This window comes from Benincasa hispida, chromosome 12 (assembly GCF_009727055.1).
Source record: "Benincasa hispida cultivar B227 chromosome 12, ASM972705v1, whole genome shotgun sequence".
NCBI classification, from domain to species: domain Eukaryota; kingdom Viridiplantae; phylum Streptophyta; class Magnoliopsida; order Cucurbitales; family Cucurbitaceae; genus Benincasa; species Benincasa hispida.
The window spans coordinates 7,187,097-7,209,415 of NC_052360.1; the positions used below are offsets into that span (position 1 = coordinate 7,187,097).

The following is a 22,319-nucleotide window of genomic DNA, read 5'->3' on the forward strand; positions in this document are numbered from 1 at the left end:
TATGATGGTGGGATCTTTTTACGAGAAACAGAAAAGTTTCTCAAACAAAGATATGTATTTGATATTATATTCAAAAATTAAATTATAATTTAAACAATAATTTATACTTGTGTGATGCTATATTTATAAACATACTCACTAATTATATAGTTGGTCGATTATAAACTTCTTTTTCTATAATATATAGAATGGAAAAACCGAACCTCTAATCTTGAGGTTGATATTATATATTTGATGTTAGTTAAGTTAAGCTCATTTTAACTATTATTAATTTATGAATATGTTTTATTTAAAATATATATATATATATATAATTTCTATTTTGTAATATTATATGATATATATAATACATTACATAATACATGTATTTTAATTTAAACAAAAATGAATTTATAAAACGACATGTTGTATTTCTTAATATTTATCTACATTTAATGTAATTACATATTTTTAAAGTGAAAATTTAAAATTTCGATACATTAAAAGAAGAAAAAAATTATTGTTTTCAAAATTTGAATTATTTAGATCACATGACTTGAAAACAATTTTTAAAAATTGAATCTACATTATCAATCGAATACATATATTTATTGATAAATCTAAAAATACAAAACATAATATGAATTGTCAACCAAACAAAAATGAGGCAGTTCAATCGAATCCATATTTTTTCTATTTTGAAGTTGCTGTCAAATGTTGACTTATGGTCATCCACAAGTTTGTCATATTCCCTTTTATCCTTTTTTATTCTTATTATTTGATTTTATATAAGCTTGACATGAATTCAAGCCGATAAAAGTCAATTCGAGTGAAATGGATTCAATTCATTTTAAAGGGTTGGACTTAATTTTTACGATGAAAAGTTTAAAAATGTAGTCATTATCACATTTTACATATATTTAAGGATGGTTTTTACAATTTATTAAAAAAAATTAACTTATATTCTAAAACTTTTAGAGTTATCAATTAAAATCATCCATGTAAACACTAAAATGTAGACCATCTCAAGTTAATTATAACATTAATTTCTACTTGATTTTATTTAAAATCAATTCAAGATCACTTAAAAGAAAGTTAATATTCTCTCAAGCGCCTACTAAAGGTAGTGTAGCAATAAAAAAATTATTACTTAATTGTTTCTGAAAAATTTAGAGAAAAATGTAAATAGACGGAAAAATGAGAAACCAGTCAAACTTATGAAAATGAAATTCATTATTATTCAACGACTAGCAGTTTAAGAATAAGAAATGATGAGTGTGCTCTCAAAATTCAAGTGTATTTTTTAAAGTTTAAAAAAATATATCCAAAAATGAAAATGTGAATAAGAAATTGCAAAAAAACCCAACATGATTTTCAAAAATAAAAAACTAAAAATCAAGCGTGATTATCAAATGGGTCCATACTTATCACATTATTAACGAAAGTGTAACTTGCATCAATTACCAAGGTATATTGAGTTGAAATTCTCTCTCTTTTGATATCAGCAATTAGAATAAGAGATTTAACCATTAACTTTTGAGATGATAATTTACATCTTATCTATCAATTAATATATCTACATATTTCTTAGGCAATATTTAAAAAATAAGAAAAGTATATATATATGTGTGTATATATATTTAATTCCTAATGTATTTTACTAATAAAGTTTGAAAAGTGTTATATTATATTTAAAAGAAAAAAAAAATCAAAAGCCCTCATTTCTAAGATGGGTCAGATCATGTTTAGACTTAATGTCCCAAAACTTTTCATAAAAAAGGTTAGGCATTATTAAAATATCCATGATTCTCAATCACTCACTCATTGAAAGGTCATTTTTAATAATCTTTTTATTTTGTACTGGTTGAACTTATATTTTGATGTCTTGAAAAAGATAATTAGACCAAATTCATGTCCAAACAAGAAAATCGGAAAATTCATCCCTGAAAAATAAGGAAGCACTCTCTATGAGAACACAAATTCTATATTCAAAAGAATATTCAAAAACTTTCTATTACAAACCTTATATGGCTAATTAACTAATTAATTCTAAAAGAGTAATTAAACTAAATTAACAACAAAACAAATACTAAAATAAAATACATTAATTGTCCTATAATCATCCTCATCACATCTCATCCTAACGGGGTTGTGGCTCAACCATCGGTCCAAGCCTAGCCTTGGCTCAATTCAAAGTCAAAGTTTGATTGGTTTGGACCAATCCAATAGACATTCATTTGTTAGATTGGAATATCAGACATAGATCACCTTTTTGGATAGCTGGACAACCTATATCGGAATTATTTAGACTAGTTAATCAGGCTAACCCGTTAGACTTATCATTGGATCAACCTAAATATATGTACATATATAATTTTTATACACTATATTTAATATATTTAAAATGATTTTTTTTATTATTTCATAAAACATATTTTAGTAGTGTAGATAACACAACTATTAGGTAATAAAAATTATGAAAATGTTAAAAATTAATGACAATTTAATTAAAAATATAAAATTAATTAAAACTTTATAATATCAATAATTTTATTTCGTTGCCAAGACCCAAACAATACTTTGAAAAGCATTAGATTTGGGTTGGGATGAGATTGGGCATACGTTTTGGACCTACGTTTTTAGACTTGGTCGACCAATGATGAAGGTGACTTATTTATTACTTAAAAATACTATATCCATTAAATAAGGAAGAGTATTCCTACACAATAATAATAAGGGACCGTTGCAAATATAGATATTAAACCAAAAATATTAGCAGATATAACCTAATATAAAAAAAATTGCAAATATAGCCAAATTTAAATAGTTTATTCGTGATAGATCATATTATTGGTAGGAGTCTATTAGACCATATCACTGCAATTACCCTAATAATAGTAACAAAGGGAGAGGAGAGATTGTGGAAATATCTTCTAAATTTGGATTTTTTTTACTATATAAATTGGAGTAAGTTATGGTATTTAGATTATTCAACTTGAGTGATTATAAAATAATTAAAATAGAGTTTTTTAAGTTATATATTTTTTTTATAATAAAGCAATAATAAATGCTTTATTCATAAATTAAATTAATTGAGCCTACCAATTTATTAGACTCATGTGGTCTCATTCAACACTAATTGATGAAAATTTACTCTGAATTAAAATGATTGGATATTTTGTAATAGAAAGAACACACTAATAGAGAAAAAAGCAATTTAATACATCTTTATCTTTAATTTATCAAAATATGTGCTCTAAATCAGATGACCCTATATATATTTAACTTAGCATAAAGTTACATTTCTTCTTTAATATGTAGCCCTTTGATATATTTTACCATGGCTAAATTCAATTTTTGTAAGGACAAACAAAAATTACTTTCATGGGTTATTGTTGTTCAATCATTGAAACTCTTATTATAATAAAATTTTGTTATAATATCTATTAATGGGAACTAAAAATCTCCACCCACATATTAAAGAAACTGGAGATCAAAGAAATGAGACTCCAATGAGAAATCAAGAATATGATTTCATCCTTCACCAACTAGAAAGGATTGTCTTATCAACTTATCACCAAACAATCTACTAACTACATCCTAAAAATTATTAAAGTTCATTTCCATGATAACTTTTATTAAAAAAAAATACTTACGAGCGGCATCCATCTTTATTGATTCTACTCAATTGTTCAATCATTGTGTTTTTATATTTGTGGATGTCTAAACCAACTTTACACGCACCTCGACTAATCTCACGGGACAATCCACCTGACCCTACAACATTTAGATGTCAAAGAAACCCGGATGATATTAAATTCTAACTAAATGGCTACCATGGATTCAACGGATGACCTCTTAACTTTTTATTAAGGTCATGTCTCCGGTTTACCACTAAGTCAACCTATGATAATTAATTGTTCAATCATAGTTTGCACATGTGACCAGAGATCTTTCTTACTTCTTTTTTTTATTTTTTATTATTATTAGTATTGCATTTTTGTCACAGAGAGAAATTATGGGATGCAGATTTAGGGCCACATGGTAATATAAAATTTATAATAAGGTCAAGAAAAGGTTGGCTTTGTTTTGTGGTTTGACCTTCTATTCCCAAAGGGAACATAACTAAACTTTTCTTCATTTCCACTATTAAATAAAGGCAAGTCGGTGGTTGCCTTAAATTCCATTGCTCCTCTTTCATAATTAATTGTATTATATGTTCACATTAACATTTGCGTTCAAGTTTGCAAGAAATGTGTGAAAATAGCCTTATATAATATGGTTCTCAATTGATTGAATACATAAGCCTTATAATGTCTTAAAAAATCGCGACCAATTTAAAATATAACAATGGCTTATTCTAAAGATCAATGGTTTGATCTCTGATCAATTGTGTAAGAGATCATAGGTTTACTAACTTTCAATTTTGAATTCAATAAAGTCACAAAACTTTAAAATGTCTAATATAGGTTTTTTAGTATTTCAATAATTTTGCGTGTTTAATAAGTGTGTAATTTTTTATTTTCAATTTTGTATTCCTCGAATTATTTAAGTTTTTAAAACTTATTGTCGTACTAGATACAAAATCGAAAGTTTAGGATTGTATTAGACATAGCTCAATTATATATGTGTCTATCGGATTGATTAATTTTAATTTTCTTTTTCGAATGGGTAAAAGAACTATTAAATGCAAATAAAAATTTAAATTGAGCGACATATATTAGCCATTTTAAAAATTCAAACACTCTATTTTACATATAAATGAAAATTTAGAGATTTATTAGACATTTTATAGACTAAATAATTAACACGAACTTAAAATTTTAGGGATATTTTCAAATATAAGAAAATAAGTCACAACTTATTTACAAATATAGCAGAATGTCATTGTCTATCAATCACATTTTGTTATATTTAAAAGTATTTTTAGTAATTTTATCTTTAAAGCAATTACCTAAAATTTTATAGACTAAATTTGTAATCGACCTTAATTGATTTATTCTTTGATATTCAAGCACTTTGTCAACCAGATTGTTTTTTTAAGAATTGGAAAACATCATCCTTTCAACCAATTAAAATAAATTTGACAAAATACGTCATTTTAAACCAAAGATATATGTACAAAAGTCTTGTTATTGACTCAAAATTTTCAAATATTTTTCTTTGATCTTTCCATTATTTTATACAAAAATTTATTTCAATGAACATGCGTTCCAAAATCAAACATATATCAAATTTAACCCTCCAATTTGGAATTTCATAGTCTAAATTATTTTCTATTAAAATACAAGACAAAAATAGCTTAAAATAAGTTTAGCCATATAATTAAAATAGTATGTATACAAAATAATTAAAAATATTCCTATATTTATAAACACAGGATGATTTTATACTAATGTATTTTGCATTTATATTTCCGGTAATTTTCGTATTTTCCTACAAACAATAATTAAATATTTTACGAAAATGACATCATGGGTTCATAAGACCATTAGTTTATTGTGAACTAAAAAAAAAGGGCTATTAATTAATTTAATGCTGTTATTACCACCAAATGGCAATCGCATTAAATATTTATTTGTCTGTTTAAAAAAAATCATTAGAAGACAAATAAATGAATTTTTAATTCAACGTTAATTATTATTAATATTTTGACTCAAAATTTCAAAAGAACTGTGGAACTTGAACCCACCATCTCCTTGTAGTCTTAAGAACATTCAATTTTCACATACAACCACGGCGGAATTCTCGATCTTATAATTTTCTATATAATATAATTTCTTCACAAAAATCAATCAAATTTCAATGAACAAAATAAATAAATAAACAAACACTGTCGTTTTTTTTTTATATATCTTCATCACATACATATTTATTGCTCTACACAATATTTCTGTATAAAGAAAAATGAAAAAAGGGAAAAAAAGAAAAAGAAAAAGAAAAAGAAAAAGAAAAAACCCTATTGGCGCTATAGGTGACTGCAAAAAAAGATCGGTGGAAAAAAATTATTCAAAAACTAGAATAATGTGACTGAGGATTTTACACTAGATGTGGTAAGAGAATTCGAAAATTGTGTTACGAACCTATATGGAAGAATTGTTACGAGACAACTTCATTGGATAATTTTTTCTTTCGAGATCGGAGGCTGGATTTGATTAGTTATGAAGTGGGTTGGGACCGGCGGGGACTTTGCGGAGCGAAACGGCGTAGTTTTGGTCTTCCACGGCGGCGGGCGGCTGTGTGAATGAAAATGTTGAGGTGGTGTGGGGGTGGAGAGAGTCATTTTCCGGTTGTTGTGGGGCGGCGGAGAGAGAGGTGGTAGTGAGGAGAATTATGAAGAGGAAGAGGAAGAGAGAAGGGGGAATGGGGTTTTGAGAAGCCATTTTATTTGAGAGAGATTTTTTTTAAAAGGTGTTTCAATGGAGGAGAGAGAGATGGAGAGGTTTTTTGAGAAAGAATAATTGGAAGAAAGTGAAGGAAAATGGAAAATAGAAAATGGAAAATGGGAAAATGGGAAGTGTCTTTTTATTAAGGAAGAAAGCCAGCAACTTGTGGGCTGATTGTGGATCCAATCCAAAATCAGTTTCATATGTTTTAGTGGAGTTTGACAAAATTGCCCTTTGGTTTTATTGAATTTACTTAGCACAATCATTGTTTATTGGTTGTTGTGTTTTTAATTAGTATAATAAATGTTAGATAGAAATTCTCTTAGAGTTATCCTTGCATTGACATTAAAATCTCTTTGATCGGCTTCGAGATTACTACTATAAGGAATACATAGCTTCCCATGTCAAGGATAAATAACTGAAAATAAAAGAAAATTCAAAAATATATTTTTGATTTTAGCGATTTGGATTGGGTCTCTATATTTGATTGCTAATATTTCAAAATGGATTTTTAGTTTTGAGATTCAAAAAATACTTCTAAATGAACTCATTTGACTATTTGTTAACTATGACTAATAACAAGATAATGTGACATTTTTTAAATGGAAATTTAAAAGTGTATTTTGTTCGATAGGAAAAAAAAAAAAGTTTTAATCCTTCAAATTTCACTAATCTTTATTTATTTCTCTCTCTCTTTTAAGTCAAACAAATGTGAGTGAAAAAATCAACCTCCTAACCTAAATAGTAAATGTCTTAAATGGTAAATTTTGAACAAATTTGCTTCTTTGTTTATTTTTTTTTAATGGTCATTGAAAAATGTTAGATCTATGTTATTGGTTATATATATTTGTTTAAGATTTCTGGCATTTGTTTGTTGGGCAGTTTTTTAGGTTGTCTCCTATCATGTCTCCATAGGAACTTGGTTTCATAGATTGTTTCTTGAGATGCTAACACTGCAGAATATTTCTTTCCTTATTTAAATTATTTTGCAGATTATTTTCTCTTGATAGCTTTTCTTTTTGGTGATTTGTAGATATTGCATGCAGATATTTTTCATCTTTTCCCGTGCTATGTAAGCCCAGTAAGTATCCTTGCAAGGGTTGCCACATGTATTATTTAAGAGATTGTTTATTAAGTTTTAACATACTACTTTCTATATGATCAGTATTTGAAGAAAAAAAGAATTCATCTTAATGTTTGGTGGCATATTATTCATGTTGTTCTTACAATCATCGTTTCAATCTTGCGAAGCTCTATTTGATCTTAGGGGGGCCTAAGGAAAAGTTGATAAAGAAGGGATTCTCAAACATAGGGAGATCCTAAGGTATCATTTATCAATAATGTGTTCCCAAGACTTAAGGAAGCCTAAGTTCTCAGGTGAAGGGAGTTCATGAGAAGGAAGAAAGATATTCTCATAGTGAGAGGGAGCCTCACACACTTAGGGGAAACCTGAATGTTACATCACTGATATTCACATACTTAGCGGGAACCTAAGTTCGAGTAAGAAGAAGTCTCACATCTAAGAGAAGCCTAGTGATTAAATAAGTTAGACTCTACATGTGTCACTGTAATCGTCACGAATTACAAATAAGCACAACGTTATAAATGTTTGACTTTTACATATCAGTGAATTGTCTTTCCAGGGTAAACTGCCCCTCAAACGTAGATGGTCAAACATTGAACTGGGTCACCAATTCCTATATGTTTATTATTGATTTACTGTTTGTTACTCCATTTTTGTTTATGAATTCGTTAAGACGTCTTGTGTGACATCTACGACTTGTGTGACCAACCTCTTCAAATTTTCAAAAACAATTGTTTTAATTAGGGGAGTTGAAAAGTGAGATTATCTTGCCACTTTGCAAAATAATAATAATAATAATAAATAATAAAATAATCACACGTAAGAGATATTAATAATCACATTGATATTGGTGTGATATTTACTCAAACAACTCAATTTGATATTTGGATTAAAGTTGCGGTAAATTGAGTATGTTTTTTTTTGAAAATTATGTAAATAACATATAGCTAGAGATATAAAAATACACACTTGGATAATTTTGTTATAGTAAACAAAAATGTCATAAATAGAAACTTTATAAAATCTTACTATTTAAAATTGAAGACTTTGTATTGATTAAAATTGTCAATCAAAATAGTGTGCATTATTAACTCATATTCCATGTGAGAATCACGTGATCCTCCAAAAATGCAATGACTTTACCAATAAACAATTATTTTGAGGAAATAGATTAGGTCAGACCACAGAAATCCATTTATTAATATATTTTATCAAGCTTTTGAAAAATGATATGTACTCTTGAAACCTATTTACATTTTAAAATATAAATTAATAAATTAACATTTGAAATATCAATATATTTTCAATGACGCGTCGAACAACTTATTCAACGTTAAGTTTCACTTATAAAAATAATATCTGTACAATAAAAATCTACCTAGGATTGAACTTGGTACAGTGTTTAAAAATTCTATTATTTTCTTTTTTTTTATTATTAGGAAGGTTCAAAATAATCAATGACTTAAAAAATCCGATTCAATCAATCTAACTTGTATGATTCGAGTTAAAGTTATAAACCTATTTAAATTGAATTATGTTCGAATACCTCAAAACTTTGAATTGGGTTGGTTTTTGGGTTCATCTAAAATTAGTTTAAAAATAATAAAAATATATTTTACCATTTATCCTTTTTCCTTAAAATAAAAATTTGAATAAATGACCAAAATAATCTGAAATAACTCAACCCAAATATTTAATAGTTGGATCGGTTTGAGTTGTATTCATTATTTACTTTTAATTATTTGGGTTGAAATTAAAAAATTCATAACCCAAATAATTGAATTCACTTTAAAATATATTTCAAACTTGATCAAACTCAACTTATGAATATCCATATCTTTCAAGACTAACATAAAACTACTTTTAAAATAGAAATCTCTTAGAATTTTAAACGAAAATTAGGACATCTAATACGATGAGACACTGATCTATAACAAAACTTATAGGTCAGGTTTAATCATTTGGTTTTTTGTTTTTGTTTTGAAAATTAAGTATATAGACACTACTTTCACTTCCAAATTTTTTCATTTGTTATCTACTTTTTACTAATAGTTTAAAAAAACAAGCCAAATTTTGAAAACTATAAAAAGTAGTTTTTAAAAACTTGTTTTTATTTTTTGGAATTTAACTAAAAATACAACCATTGTACATAAAAAAGATGAAAACCATGGTAAGAAATGGAAGAAAAATAGATCTGTTTTTTAAAAAAGGTTTACCAAATGGAGTCTAAATTTTTATATTCTATAACTAACTTTTTTCCTAAAATTTTAAGGAGTTTTTAATTTCATTGTAGTTTTGAAACATTTATCGAAAGTAAGAAGTAATATTACAATATTATTAAATAAACCATATAGTTCATGAGATTTTTTCAAGAATAAATTAGCCCAAAAAAATCTCCATTCTCCAACTTCTTTTTTCCATTGAAAATCAACAAGAAATTTCTTTTGAAAAAACAAGTTAAATAACCAAAATTTCCACTTCTTAAAACTGTGTGTAATATGTCAAAATTGTAGAAGACATATTTTTTCAAATTAATTTAATATTAAAAAATATATATAATAGTCAGAAACCACGTTAGGAACGTCCTTCTGGGAAGAAATATTCCCATTGACCAAACGTGATATAACGGAAAAGGTGGAAGGGTAATCTGGTCTTTTCATAATTTCACTTTTTTTTTTTTCCCTTTTTCTGAAAATATGGTGGCCGTTGACTAATTTAATTGGATGCCATATTTTCCGAATTTTTTTGACATTTGTTTTCAGTTTAATAAAAGTATATATTAGTTTGGTTGGTAAAAAGATGGACACGTGTTATCAAATTTGGGTACTTGCAAAGTGCCACCCATGTCCCACGTGGCTCCTCCACAAAAAACTAAAAACAAAATTTATGTTTTTCTTCTATTTTCTTGAAAAGAAAAATAAAATGAAAGTTTAAATTTTGGACTAATCAAAGATTAAGTGATCTTTCTATTTGTTATTTGATAATAATCTTGATTTTTATTTTTTTAAAAAGAAAAAAAAATCAAATTTTAACCTAAACCTGTCGAGTTTCATCGATTTCAATCCTAAATTTTAAAATAAAATTTTGCACAAAAATAAGTTTTATCAGAGTATAAATTAACTATTTCATGTCATATTTCTCTAAAATTTTATTAAATATCAAACACATTTTTTAGGGCAAATTGTGAAAATCATCCCTAAAGTATAGTAGTAGTTATAATTACATCCTTAAACTTTCAATTGTAAAAATTAAATCCATAAACTTCTATAAGTTTTAAAATTGAACCCATGGATTTACAGTAATGGTAGAAATTGAACCTACAAATAATAAAATTAAACTCTCAAACCAATACAAGTGTTAGAATTTATACAATTATATAAATTTGAAGGTCCAATTTGATCCAATTTTAGCACAAAGTTTGAGGGCTAAGTTTTTGAAATTGAAAGTTAAAAGGTATAATTACAATAATCACCATACTTTAAGGGTGATTTTTGCAATTTACAATTAAAAAAAAAACCAGTAAATGCATGAGAGATGACTTCTTTTATCAATATTTGGAGAAGATCTCATTAAAGGGTAAAAACTGCAACCATTTTTAACATTTAAAGTTAAGGTTACAACATAATTTTTTACAATCAAGAATAGATATTTTTAAATTTAATTGGGACCGTCGACATTTTGAGAAACATTTTTCTTAGTTTAAGTTAGCTGAAGAAGAATTGACATATAATTTTTTTAAAGTTTTTTTAGTATAAAATGGGTGAAAAGGAATTTAAACTACAAACATCTTGGTCTTTCGTATATATTGATACCAGTTGAACTAACTTCTTGTTGGTTAATCCCTTCGAAATTTAATCGACTGTAAACTTGGAATAAATAACTTTTACTTAATTTACCAACATGAAGATGAGAATATTTCAGCAATATTTTAGTATTATTTAAGCTTACTTTCCATGTCATTTTTCTTTTTTAATGTTCAAGGTGACTAAAAAAAGCCTTTTTCATTGATCTCAATTATGCTCCAAAATGGACTTTTGTGGCATAAAGTTATACGACTTTATTTAATGTGTGACTCATATTTATCTTTGTCGAAAATTACTGTTAAGCAATGAAATTATTGTAAGTAGTTTTTTTTTTCTCCCCATTTATATCACTTATATCAAGAGATAATCTCACATGTTATAATAAAATTAGTAATTTTTCATCTCTAACCAATAAAATGACTCGAATGAAATAATATAAATACAAAGTTAATTTTTATGAACCATGATATGTAATTTTCATTTCAATCTTTTTTGTTTTGTTTTTTTTTTTTAAAAAAAAAAAAACTCAATGGATAAAGTTTAACTTAAATGTAAATGACTTAACCTATGATGTTTTTGTTCAAGTTTAAGAGCTACCATTAAATATTGAATCATTTGAGAATTTTTTTAATAAAAAAATTGGTTAATATTTTACAAACCTTCTTTTTGCATGAATCATTATTATAATATCGAGTATAATTTTAATTTAGAGTAATTATTTTAAATGAAAAAGTACTATAAATATTCTTAAATATAGCAAAATTGTTATAAGTTTATCAATGATAAATTTCTAATCTAGCAATAGACAATGATATTTTCTTACATTTAAAAATAAGTATATTAATTTTCATATATTTGAAAACAACCCTTTAATGTAATGTATAAATTATCATAATATATATATGATGGTTTTTAGAGAGAGAGAGACCTATTAGAAGTAGGTTTTAACTATGAAATTATATTAAAAGCAAATACTAAAATATCGATGTCGATGTCAATATCGAGATTTCAATTTTACAGATATATCGATAAAATATAAATTACCGATTTATATTTTTTGTAAGTAATTTTTTTTACAAAAATTGTTTAAATTTATTCATCTTTTTAATATAATTGGACGTAGGGGATTCAAATCACAAAACTAATTGCTATTTACAACCTGTATGCTAATTGAGAGTTTGACAATTTGTTTAGATTAATGATTAAGTTGTTTTTGCTCACAAATTAAATTATGTTCATTTCTCGTGAAGTTGAGACAAAATACATAAATGACGTGAAGTTGAGGTACTTCACGAGACAAATTTAAATCCAAATCATTAACTTAGTCAGCAAGTCACATCGGCATTTAAATAATCTACTTAGATAGATCTGTTAATTTAAACAGTTATGTTAACGAAGATAGCATTTTAAATCTATTATTGAAAACTTAAAGACTAAAATGACTAATTTGAAACTTAAGACATCAAATGTACCTATTCCAAAAAACTTTCGGACTAAAAAGATATTTTTTTCTAAAAGGTATTAAAGATATCAATGGATATATAATATCGATATCAACCCTTCAATTTACATATATATATATATATATAGAGAGAGAGAGAGACTAATATTTTGACATATCAAGGTATATTTTCATCAAATATGTCTTGAAAGTGCACTCCAATATGAAAATTGAAAAGTAAAAATAAGAAATAGAGAGTCTAAGTCCAATGATTAATGTAGAATGGGCAGTTTTGTTTGAAATTTAGCCAAAGAAAAAAGATTATAAATTAAGGTAATGGGCTACCTTCACAACAACCAAACAAAAGAGGTTTCAAGAGTCCTTGTTGGGTTTTGAAATGGGGTCTTGTCTTTATTATTATTATCATGCATTTAAAATAATGGGACCCCTTCTGGGATTTGATTATGATAAGTTTCTTCTACATTTTAATAAAATCTATTACAATTTTTTATTCAAACAATTACTTAGTTTTCTTTTTCTTTTTCTTTTTCTTTTTTTAAGAAAAAATAAACACAATATAATATCAAATAACAACAAAGTTATAAGACAAATCCTTCCAAGCAAACACCACACGCAACATCTTTCACAACTAATTTGATAACATCGTCAAATATATTATTATTTTAGTCATTGTAATTTTAAATATTTGAATTTAGAGTTTTTATATTTAAAATAATATAAAGTTTACCCATTCGAAATAAATTTGTTATCGAAGTCAATTAAATAATAACAAAAAAATTATAGAAAAAAAGGATATTGTGTGAATTTTTTCAAAATTTATAGAGAAAATGTTCGTCTTTTTTATTTATTTGGAAAAAATCAATAATAAACTTATAATAGGAACTATTTTTAATATATATATATATATATATATATATTTATATTGGAAAGTATACAAATTAAAATAGAATATTAAAATTATATTTTAACCAATTTTTTTTTTCATCATATACAATTTTCTAAAGCGAGTTTGTGATTTGCTTAGAAAAATGGATGATTTGTGTAGAAGGATTTTTTCAATAAAGTTCTTTCTTTTTTTTGAAAAAAACTAATTGATGGTTTTTTCATAAAAGTACTTTTAAGTTTTTTTAGTGGAAAATTTATCTTCTTTCAAAACATGTTTTTATTCAAATCTTTGAATATTAAGGCTCGAGAGTGAGTTTGAGAACAATTAAAAAGTTTATGTCTGATATGAACATAACATGACTAACATAAAATATGTATAATTGATCAAAAGATCACAGATTCAAATCTACCCCATGGTATTGAGGACTTCTTAGAAGTTTGGAGAGAAACCCTAATTAAATGCTCTTCCATAAAGCATTTAAAGTGTTCTTTTAGTTTTCTAAAGTTTCTAAATGACTTTTAACAATCAAACTAAAGGTTCAAAAGATTTTGAAAAAACATTTTAATAAGTTAAAATATAGTTCACCCTTTCAAAGGTCATTCCAAATTCACCCTCTAACGTTAAAAAATATTACTTTATCCTTTGTTTTTATATGTATCCAAAAATAAACTTCTCCAAAAGATACTATAAAACAACCTAAACCCAAATTACCACCCAAGAATTATATGTATAAATCCTATTAGAGAGCAATAACAAAATAACATTGCATTAAACACACAAGCATATTGGATAAGTTAAATTTTTTGGAAGTAAGAAGTTTAAAATGTCGCATTTACCCTTTTGTCATATTCATAGTATAGGATAGGGATTATATATGTAAATTAAGTGGTGTTTATTTGTTCCAATAATTGAGGCTTACAAAAATCCAAAAGTTGTGGTCTTCAACATCTTAATTACAACGAAACACATTGATCTTTAAATTGAAAATGAAAGCAAAATGAGCGATTTGAATAGGAAATCAAGAGAGTAAACACAGAACCCATATTAAATTTTTTTCCTAAAATGACACTTGGCACCTCAATTATATTGGTAGAATTAAATGGCAAAATGAAGTAAGGGATTTGTTATTAATTGGAGCCTTACACGGCTAGATATACAAAGAAATTTTTTTAAGTATGCTTTAAATAATTAGAATCCCTTAAGAACTAAAGAGGTGTTACAAAATTTATAACATAGCTGAGTTTTCTTTTATTGTTATCTATAATACATATGGTTGAGAATTGCTCAAGATAAGACAAAAAATCCACGAGTGAACCCAAGCTCATAGAATACCAAAAAGAAGACATAGGAGAGCACGCATCCCAAAAAAGAAAAAAAATGTCAACACCTTAAAATATGAACCAACCAACCGAGTCTACTAATCAAGAAATGACTAAACTGCTATAAATAAAAGACTTTAGGCTTATAAATAGTCATATCCAATTAAGAGACCTAACGGTATGAGAATCTCTTATACAAATCAACTTGAAGTATCTTGAAACCAGATGAGAGAGAAGAAGGCTAGAGTTCAAGACCACCGAAAATTTGTAGTGAAATCCAACACGAACGAGATTTAAACAGCAACATATATATTGAGCTGTAGAATTATTGAAGGTGTTCCCTGTACCAACCAAAAGGCAATTTAGTGGCACACGCTTTCACTAGCCACACCCATACACATTTGGCTAGAATTTTTTTTTTCCTTTTAACTTATAAGTTTGGTTTGTTTATGTTTCTTTGTTTACTAAAGAAAAGAAAAGACAACATGTATCAGACCTTGTTAATTTCAAATAATTGGTCTAACATGGCCAATAATTCATCCACCAAGAGTGAACAAAGAATGATTTTTCTTCCCATCTAGAAAATGAATTTATTTTCATTTTGAAATAAATTAGACTTAAAATCATTATGGAGAACTAGAAAAGCATTTTGATGTAGCCTAAAAGAGATAAAAGGAGAACTCTCTCCAAGAATCAAGATTGTTGATCTTTTATTAGAATGAATAACCTGTTTTATACAAGAGGAGAAAATTCCTATTTATAGACTTTTACTACAAGTGGAGTAAACAGAGAATTAATCTAGGATATTACCTAATTATCTAATTAACCCCTATTCTTCTTATATGATATTTCAATCTCAATTACCCAAAAAAAAAAAAAAAAAAAACTTACATGCATCCTAGCCTGCCGCCCAACTCATCTGTACAACCCACGTGACAATTTTCTTTTTCTCTTATGTTGTGGTTAGAGTGGACTAAAAACAATTGGATGAAACGCAAGATGCACCTAAGCAATGAGAGTCAAATTGATCTTCTTGTGAAAAAACAATGAAGTTGAAATCTACAACTTCTAAAAGCAGCCCATTTCTTTCACTTTTCAGTAAGTAATACAAAAAGGTTTGAAATACGCAATAAGACAATAAGAGTAATATACAAAACGCAGAAATGGGATTCAATTATAATGATTTACATTAGAGCTCCAACTTAAGCTTTAGAAAGGAACACAATAACAGAAACTACTCATCAGTTCTCACTTCTCGGCAGCTTTTTTTTTTTTAATAATAATTAAATGGCAACAAATACTTGAACCATGTCGATAATTAAGATAAACAAACCTGCAGATTTACGGGCGAGCCTTTTTTATTCATGATGATTTTGATTTTGTAGTCATGTATGGAAGATGGGTGTCCAAAAAGTTCTCAGCCGCTCTCCTAATTGTATGTAACATATGAACAAGATATCGTTGTTCATACCAGGTGAAAACTACTTTCGAATTCTTATGCCGGGTATATCTTTCAAACCCATCTTTAGAGCTGTCTTCCTGAAAAGTGCTGGTGGCTTTTGGAGACCAATTGACTCCGAAAATTGTTTGCCAAGCTCAACCAGAGTAGTTTTATCTCTGCCAATTTCCCTGATTGAGTTGTAATAACCTAGCCATGCATGATATGCACCTTCTTTGATGGAGGTATCAATCTTTGCCATTGATTCCTCTACCTGCAAGAATAAACATTCATATCATATATTGGACCACAAATGCGAATGAGTTTGTTTTTATAGCAAACTCAATTGATTAAGGAACAATTGAAAATATAGCAATAAAGTTCAAAGCATTTGTAGATATAGCACCATGCAAAAGAATTTGCAAATATAGCAAAATTCGGATCCGACACCCTAAGTTTATCAATGATAGATCATATCACTAGTAGACATCTATTAGCAATAGAGTATATCACCAATAGAATTTGCTATATTTGCAAATTCTTTAAAATATTGCTACACACTTGATTATTATCCCTAAAAGTGATACCCATTGCCATTACCCAACTAGTCTAGTTCCAACACTGTGCAAAGAAGGCTTCTTTTTATATTTCCTTATCGGTTTCGAAAACTTGAATGTCCTCTTCTTGTCTTTTAAAGACAATGAATATTCATTTCACTTGTGTTTTAATATCCACCAAAGCTAACAACAAAAGACATCGATTGCTTAATAAAAAAACCTTTAGCTTTAAGCCTGAATCCAACTGGGGCAGAGGGCGTCTTTCAAGAGGCAGATCTTTTAACTCATCGAGGAAATATCCCTCCCATGGTGCAACCAACAAGACACCTTGACCTTCTTTGCCTTCACGTCCTGTTCTTCCAAGACGATGTATATATTGCTCCCTGTCAGATGGTACGCCCACCTGTATATTTCCATAATAATTACATAAATGATAAGCATTTGCTGGAAATAACTACGAAAATAAGCTTCACTTCACTAAGGTATTAATAATAGCTCTTTTTTGTAATAATGACGGAATAAACCCTAAAAGTAAACAATTAATACAGGGAAAAAAATTAGTTCAAATTTTGACCCAAGCCATCATATGCCATATGATTGTCAGGAATTTTCAAAGTAAAAGTGACACTTGATTAATGCCAAAAGTAAGCAAAAGTCATCCATTCAAGCAAGGAAACCAAAATAATTTATCATTAATCCTTCATCGTACCTGTATGACCAAGGTAACATCAGGGTAATTCATACCACGAGCTGAAACATCTGATGTAACAAGAATGAGCCGTCTTGACTGTTTGAATTCATCTGAGATACGTGTACGATAAAGTTGTGGCTTCCTGGAGTGCATCTCTCTGACATTCATTTTCATTTCCCGTAAAAGCACATGGAAAAGTGATGTTATCATCCCTGTTGTACAGAAAACTATAACCTGAGTGAAAGTATGAGGTCAGTCTACCCTCTACAAGCAGTTTGAAGAAAACATTGCATAAGACGAAAGAGAAGAGGAAAGGAAAGAGAAACTATTCAGTCAACCTTGTAATCAGGAGTGCACGAGATATGTTCCTTCAAGAGATGGCATACAATTTGAAAATGAGATTCATGTGGTGCTACAAGACATGACTGCCTGACCTACATATGGGAAAATGGAAACTTTTAGTCTTTTTTTCACCATTCTCATTGCAGAAACAAACTTGATGTTTCTTACTTTCCAAAAAGAAAAGGGAAAAAACGCTTGAAGAAAGGAAAAAGTTTCAAGTGATGTTATCTTGTTTACCTGAGTAGGAGTTTCCACACAACCAAGGCCCACAGTATCAACAAAAACATGTTCTCTTTTCAAAACTAGCTGAGATATTCGACGAACCTGCAAGTCCATAATCACAACCAAGATTTATGAAGAGTTTTAAATTAAAGACGCCTTCTTCCCAAACTCGAATGAAGAAGAGAAAATGATCTTACCTCCCTTGGAATAGTTGCAGAGAACAACATGGACTGCCTTCGGCGGGGCAAACAGTCAACAATTTTCTCAATGTCCTTGCGAAATCCCAAGTCCAATAAGAGGTCAGCTTCATCAAGTATAAGCATTGTTAACCCCATCAGTCGCACAGACAAGCCAGACCTATCCTCAACATGGTCCAGCAATCTGCCAGGAGTAGCAACTACAATCTGTAAAGGAGCATGAAATGAAGTGAATAAACAATATATTACAAATTTACAATTATATAAATGTTTGTCAAAGACAAGAAAGAAAAAGCGTCTTTTTTCCTTCACCTCTCTTTCCTGATAGCCATTATTCAAGAAAAAGAAAACTACAAAACTGAACATCTTTAAACAGGTATAGCATGGAAGGAGAACCTGGCTGGGAAATGATTCTAGTCGTTTCTGATCATCTTTAAATCGAGTGCCTCCAACTAGCGTTTGCACTCCTATGCCATCATGGTACTTCAGCAGAACATTTGCTTCTGCAGCAATTTGACTAGCAAGTTCCCTGGTGGGGCAGAGAATCAGAACAGAAATTGGAGGCACCCTTTGATTATTGCTGCTACATGCAGCCTTCAAAACTGCTTCAATGGCAGGAAGCTGTTTATGTTTTAATAAAACGTTGAAACAAAAAACCTAATACACTAAACATCAAGTTTTAAGAAGAATTAGAAATGTACCAGAAAAGCAACGCTCTTTCCACTACCAGTTTTTGACTTGACCAAGGTATCCTTCCCTGCAATCATCAAAACCACGATTTTCTTTTATTTTAAACAACGATTAGGAAGCTTTAGATCCACCCCCGGTCAGCCTCATAGTCATTGGAAGTGAAAAGTTATAGAACTTGGAAGGAATCGGTTCAAATCATGATCACCTACATAAAATTTAAAATTCTAAGAATTTACTATACAATGAATGTTGAAGGGTCTAGTGGTTGTCTCAAGAGTTAATCAAGGTGCACGCATACTAGTCAGAAACTTACCATTACATATAAAAGATTAAAAAGCTTTGAGAGGTGTTCAAGTTGTACTCTGCTTTGGTCAGATCTATTGCAGTTTAAGTTCTAAATTGACAATGCAACAATAGTTTGGAGAGGAATGACAATTTTCTTCATTATTCTTTCTCTCGAAAAGATTTCGAAATGAGAAGTAGTGGGCTTTCAAGAATACCAATGGATAGAATTATATTTTCCTTAGGGTATCAAATAATAACACTAGTCCCTATCCACATCCAACAAAACAAGCAAGCAGAAATACGACCGCGGTACTTCCACAATGAAAAAAGAATTCGGATGAAACAGAGGGATGAAAAAAAAATGCCAGAGTTTATGCCAAACCTCGATGTGTATATGGATCTCTTACCTTCAAGGCAAAGAGATAGAGTAGCCTCCTGTACTCGAGTCATTCGAACATATCCAGCAGAAGAAAGTGCTTTGACTGTCAGTGGAGATATGCCACACTCGTCAAATCTGGTGAAAACAAGATACAGAATCACCTGAATGCATTTATTCAACAATTATATATATATGTGTGTGTGTGTGTGTGATTCCCAAGAATGAGGGAAACGGACATCAGAACCTTTTCTCAGTGAAAATTATCTCCTCCCTCTTCTCACCTTCGTCTTCAGCTGCAGCCTTTTTGCCGAGTTCATATCTAAGCAAGTCAACTTGCTCAGCAAAATCACTTTCTTCATTATATGATTTTAGAGGTACCCTCCTCTTCATTTTCATATCACATTTCCCCAAGGAAGCACTACTCCCAGTTCTCAAATCTTTCCAACGTCTCAAATCCTTATCCACATTACTCAATTCTTCTTCGGAGTCGTCCTCGCTGCTCGAACTCCCATTTCTCCAAAATTTCATCTTCCTCTGTGCTACAGCCTTCCTGTCATCGCTAATACTGTTAAGATTTCTTGATTTCACATTTTTATCAGGGCTACGTGCTAACTTATTCGCAAAAGGTTTTATTGAATCGACACCTGAGTTATAATCCGTGTCCTCATCACTCGATGAACTCTCATTCCTTCGAAAGCTCCTTCGACTCTGCACTGAATAGCTCCTACCCTTCAAATTATCGCCATACGTAAACTGAGGCCCTACGGATGCATCATGTTTCTCCGGTAACAATTTCTTGACGTCGATAGGCGATCTAATCGATCCACTCCGAACACTCGATGCAATCCGTCTCGATCCTCCATGAAATTCCGATCTCGGTAGCGGTGTCTTCAATGGACCATCATCTTCATTCCAAAAATCAATCGCTCCCTCTTTCATGAACCTGTTAGCTAGGGCTTTAATATGCTCGCTGGGGGTCATTGGGGAGTAATGGGTAGAAGGGTCCGAATTCTTCGAAGTTTCATGAACACCAGCAATCTTGGAGCGTATTTCGGAACGAACTCGAGCCTGGTAGAGCTGCTTCTCCTGTTCGAGAAGTCTTTTCTCCTTCTCTTTGGCTCTTTTCTCATGCATTCGCTTCCATTGCCACTTGTTGAGGCCTCCGGGGAAGGTCCGTGGACCACCGCCCATAGACCGAGAGAATATGAGCTTACATAGAAGGCTGGAAAAGGTCCGATGACGGTCTAGAAGAACCGACGAAGTCATTGTTCCAGCGAGAAACAATAGTTAGAGGGAAGAAGCTGAGGGGTTTAGGGTTTAACGGGAGGGGGCTGGAGGAAGAAGACGAGGGAAATTTTAGCACGGAATGATTTTGCGTTGTAATGTACTTGTGGGCCAAATCAATACAAGCCCAGGCCCGTTTCTAAGCCCATCGTTGGACAGTAAAACAATATGGAAAATTGAAAAGAAAATACTCGATTATGTTGGAATTTTTATTTAAAATCTTTCGATAATTATGTAAAGTATAACTATTATTTTCCATAGCAAATCATTAGGCGGTGTTTGGGACAAATAGTTAGTTATTATAATTGAATTATAATATATCATATTTGGGATATAGATTATTTTAATTTGTATTATAATAATATGTATTTAAGATGTAAACTATTTTAATTTGAGAAAGAAATAGTATACATTATAGTAAATAATAATAAAATGATTAATATAAATTAGTAAAAAAAAATTGAAATAGTGTATATGTGTACATATCGCTGAGATTAAGCTAAATTATAAAAATACATATATATATACAAATAAAAATCTCACAAACTTTCAAAATTTTCATTAATATATTTATTTTTTAAAAAAAAATGTTAAAAAATAACATTAATATTTCCATATGAGTGAAAATCATAAGTACCTCGTTAAAAAGAAAATAATTAAAAAATATTCATACTTTAATATGTTGAATTTTCCATCACTTGCCTCTTTCATTTGCTCTCTCCTCTCATACAATATATAACCTAACATTTCTATTTTTATCTCCTATTTTTGTCTCTCTTTTTCGATGCCCTCTGTTGCCCCTTGCTTCCATTTTCCAATCTCTAAAATTACCTCATTCATTCAAGGTCATATATGTTATAACAAGAAGAAATGAGAATATTTGGAATCACTGAAGAACCTTACGACTTTATTTTTTTAAACTAGATTGTATATTGACAGTGTTGGATATTCATACTAAAAAATGAACATTTGAATATTCAAATATAAACAAATAAATTTAATTGTGTTGATTAAATTTAAAGTTGGAATCTTTAAGATTTGATCGAAACTTCAAATTAGATGATGTTTCTGTTAGGTTGTATGTCCTAAAACATATTTTATTTGCAATAAATATGCTATTGAGATTTATTCAATAAAGTTGTTATTGAATGTGTGAATTGCACTTGTTAAAAGCCTAAATCCAATAAACTAACGAACCCCTGCATGAATACTTGAACTTTATGTATAGACGTGTAAGTGGATCAAGTTCAAGTATATAGCCAAAAACGGTCTATAAGTATACATATAAGGTTGGATACCTTATCCTAGGGGACAT

The 22,319-nt window shown here is 29.0% G+C and overlaps 1 protein-coding gene across 1 annotated transcript; it reads right to left on the reverse strand.

Moving 5' to 3' along the window:
• Positions 1-16,063: 16,063 nt before the first annotated feature.
• LOC120068174 (probable DEAD-box ATP-dependent RNA helicase 48) lies at positions 16,064-21,065 on the reverse strand. The gene is made up of 10 exons (XM_039019880.1): positions 19,965-21,065; positions 19,749-19,855; positions 19,068-19,123; positions 18,763-18,987; positions 18,367-18,573; positions 18,185-18,271; positions 17,944-18,039; positions 17,624-17,839; positions 17,135-17,317; positions 16,064-16,631 (listed from the first exon to the last, which is right to left on the reverse strand). The coding sequence occupies exons 1-10, from the start codon at positions 20,984-20,986 to the stop codon at positions 16,401-16,403; spliced, it is 2,430 nt and encodes an 809-aa protein (XP_038875808.1). The 5' UTR covers positions 20,987-21,065; the 3' UTR covers positions 16,064-16,400.
• Between the last annotated feature and the right edge of the window lie 1,254 nt (positions 21,066-22,319).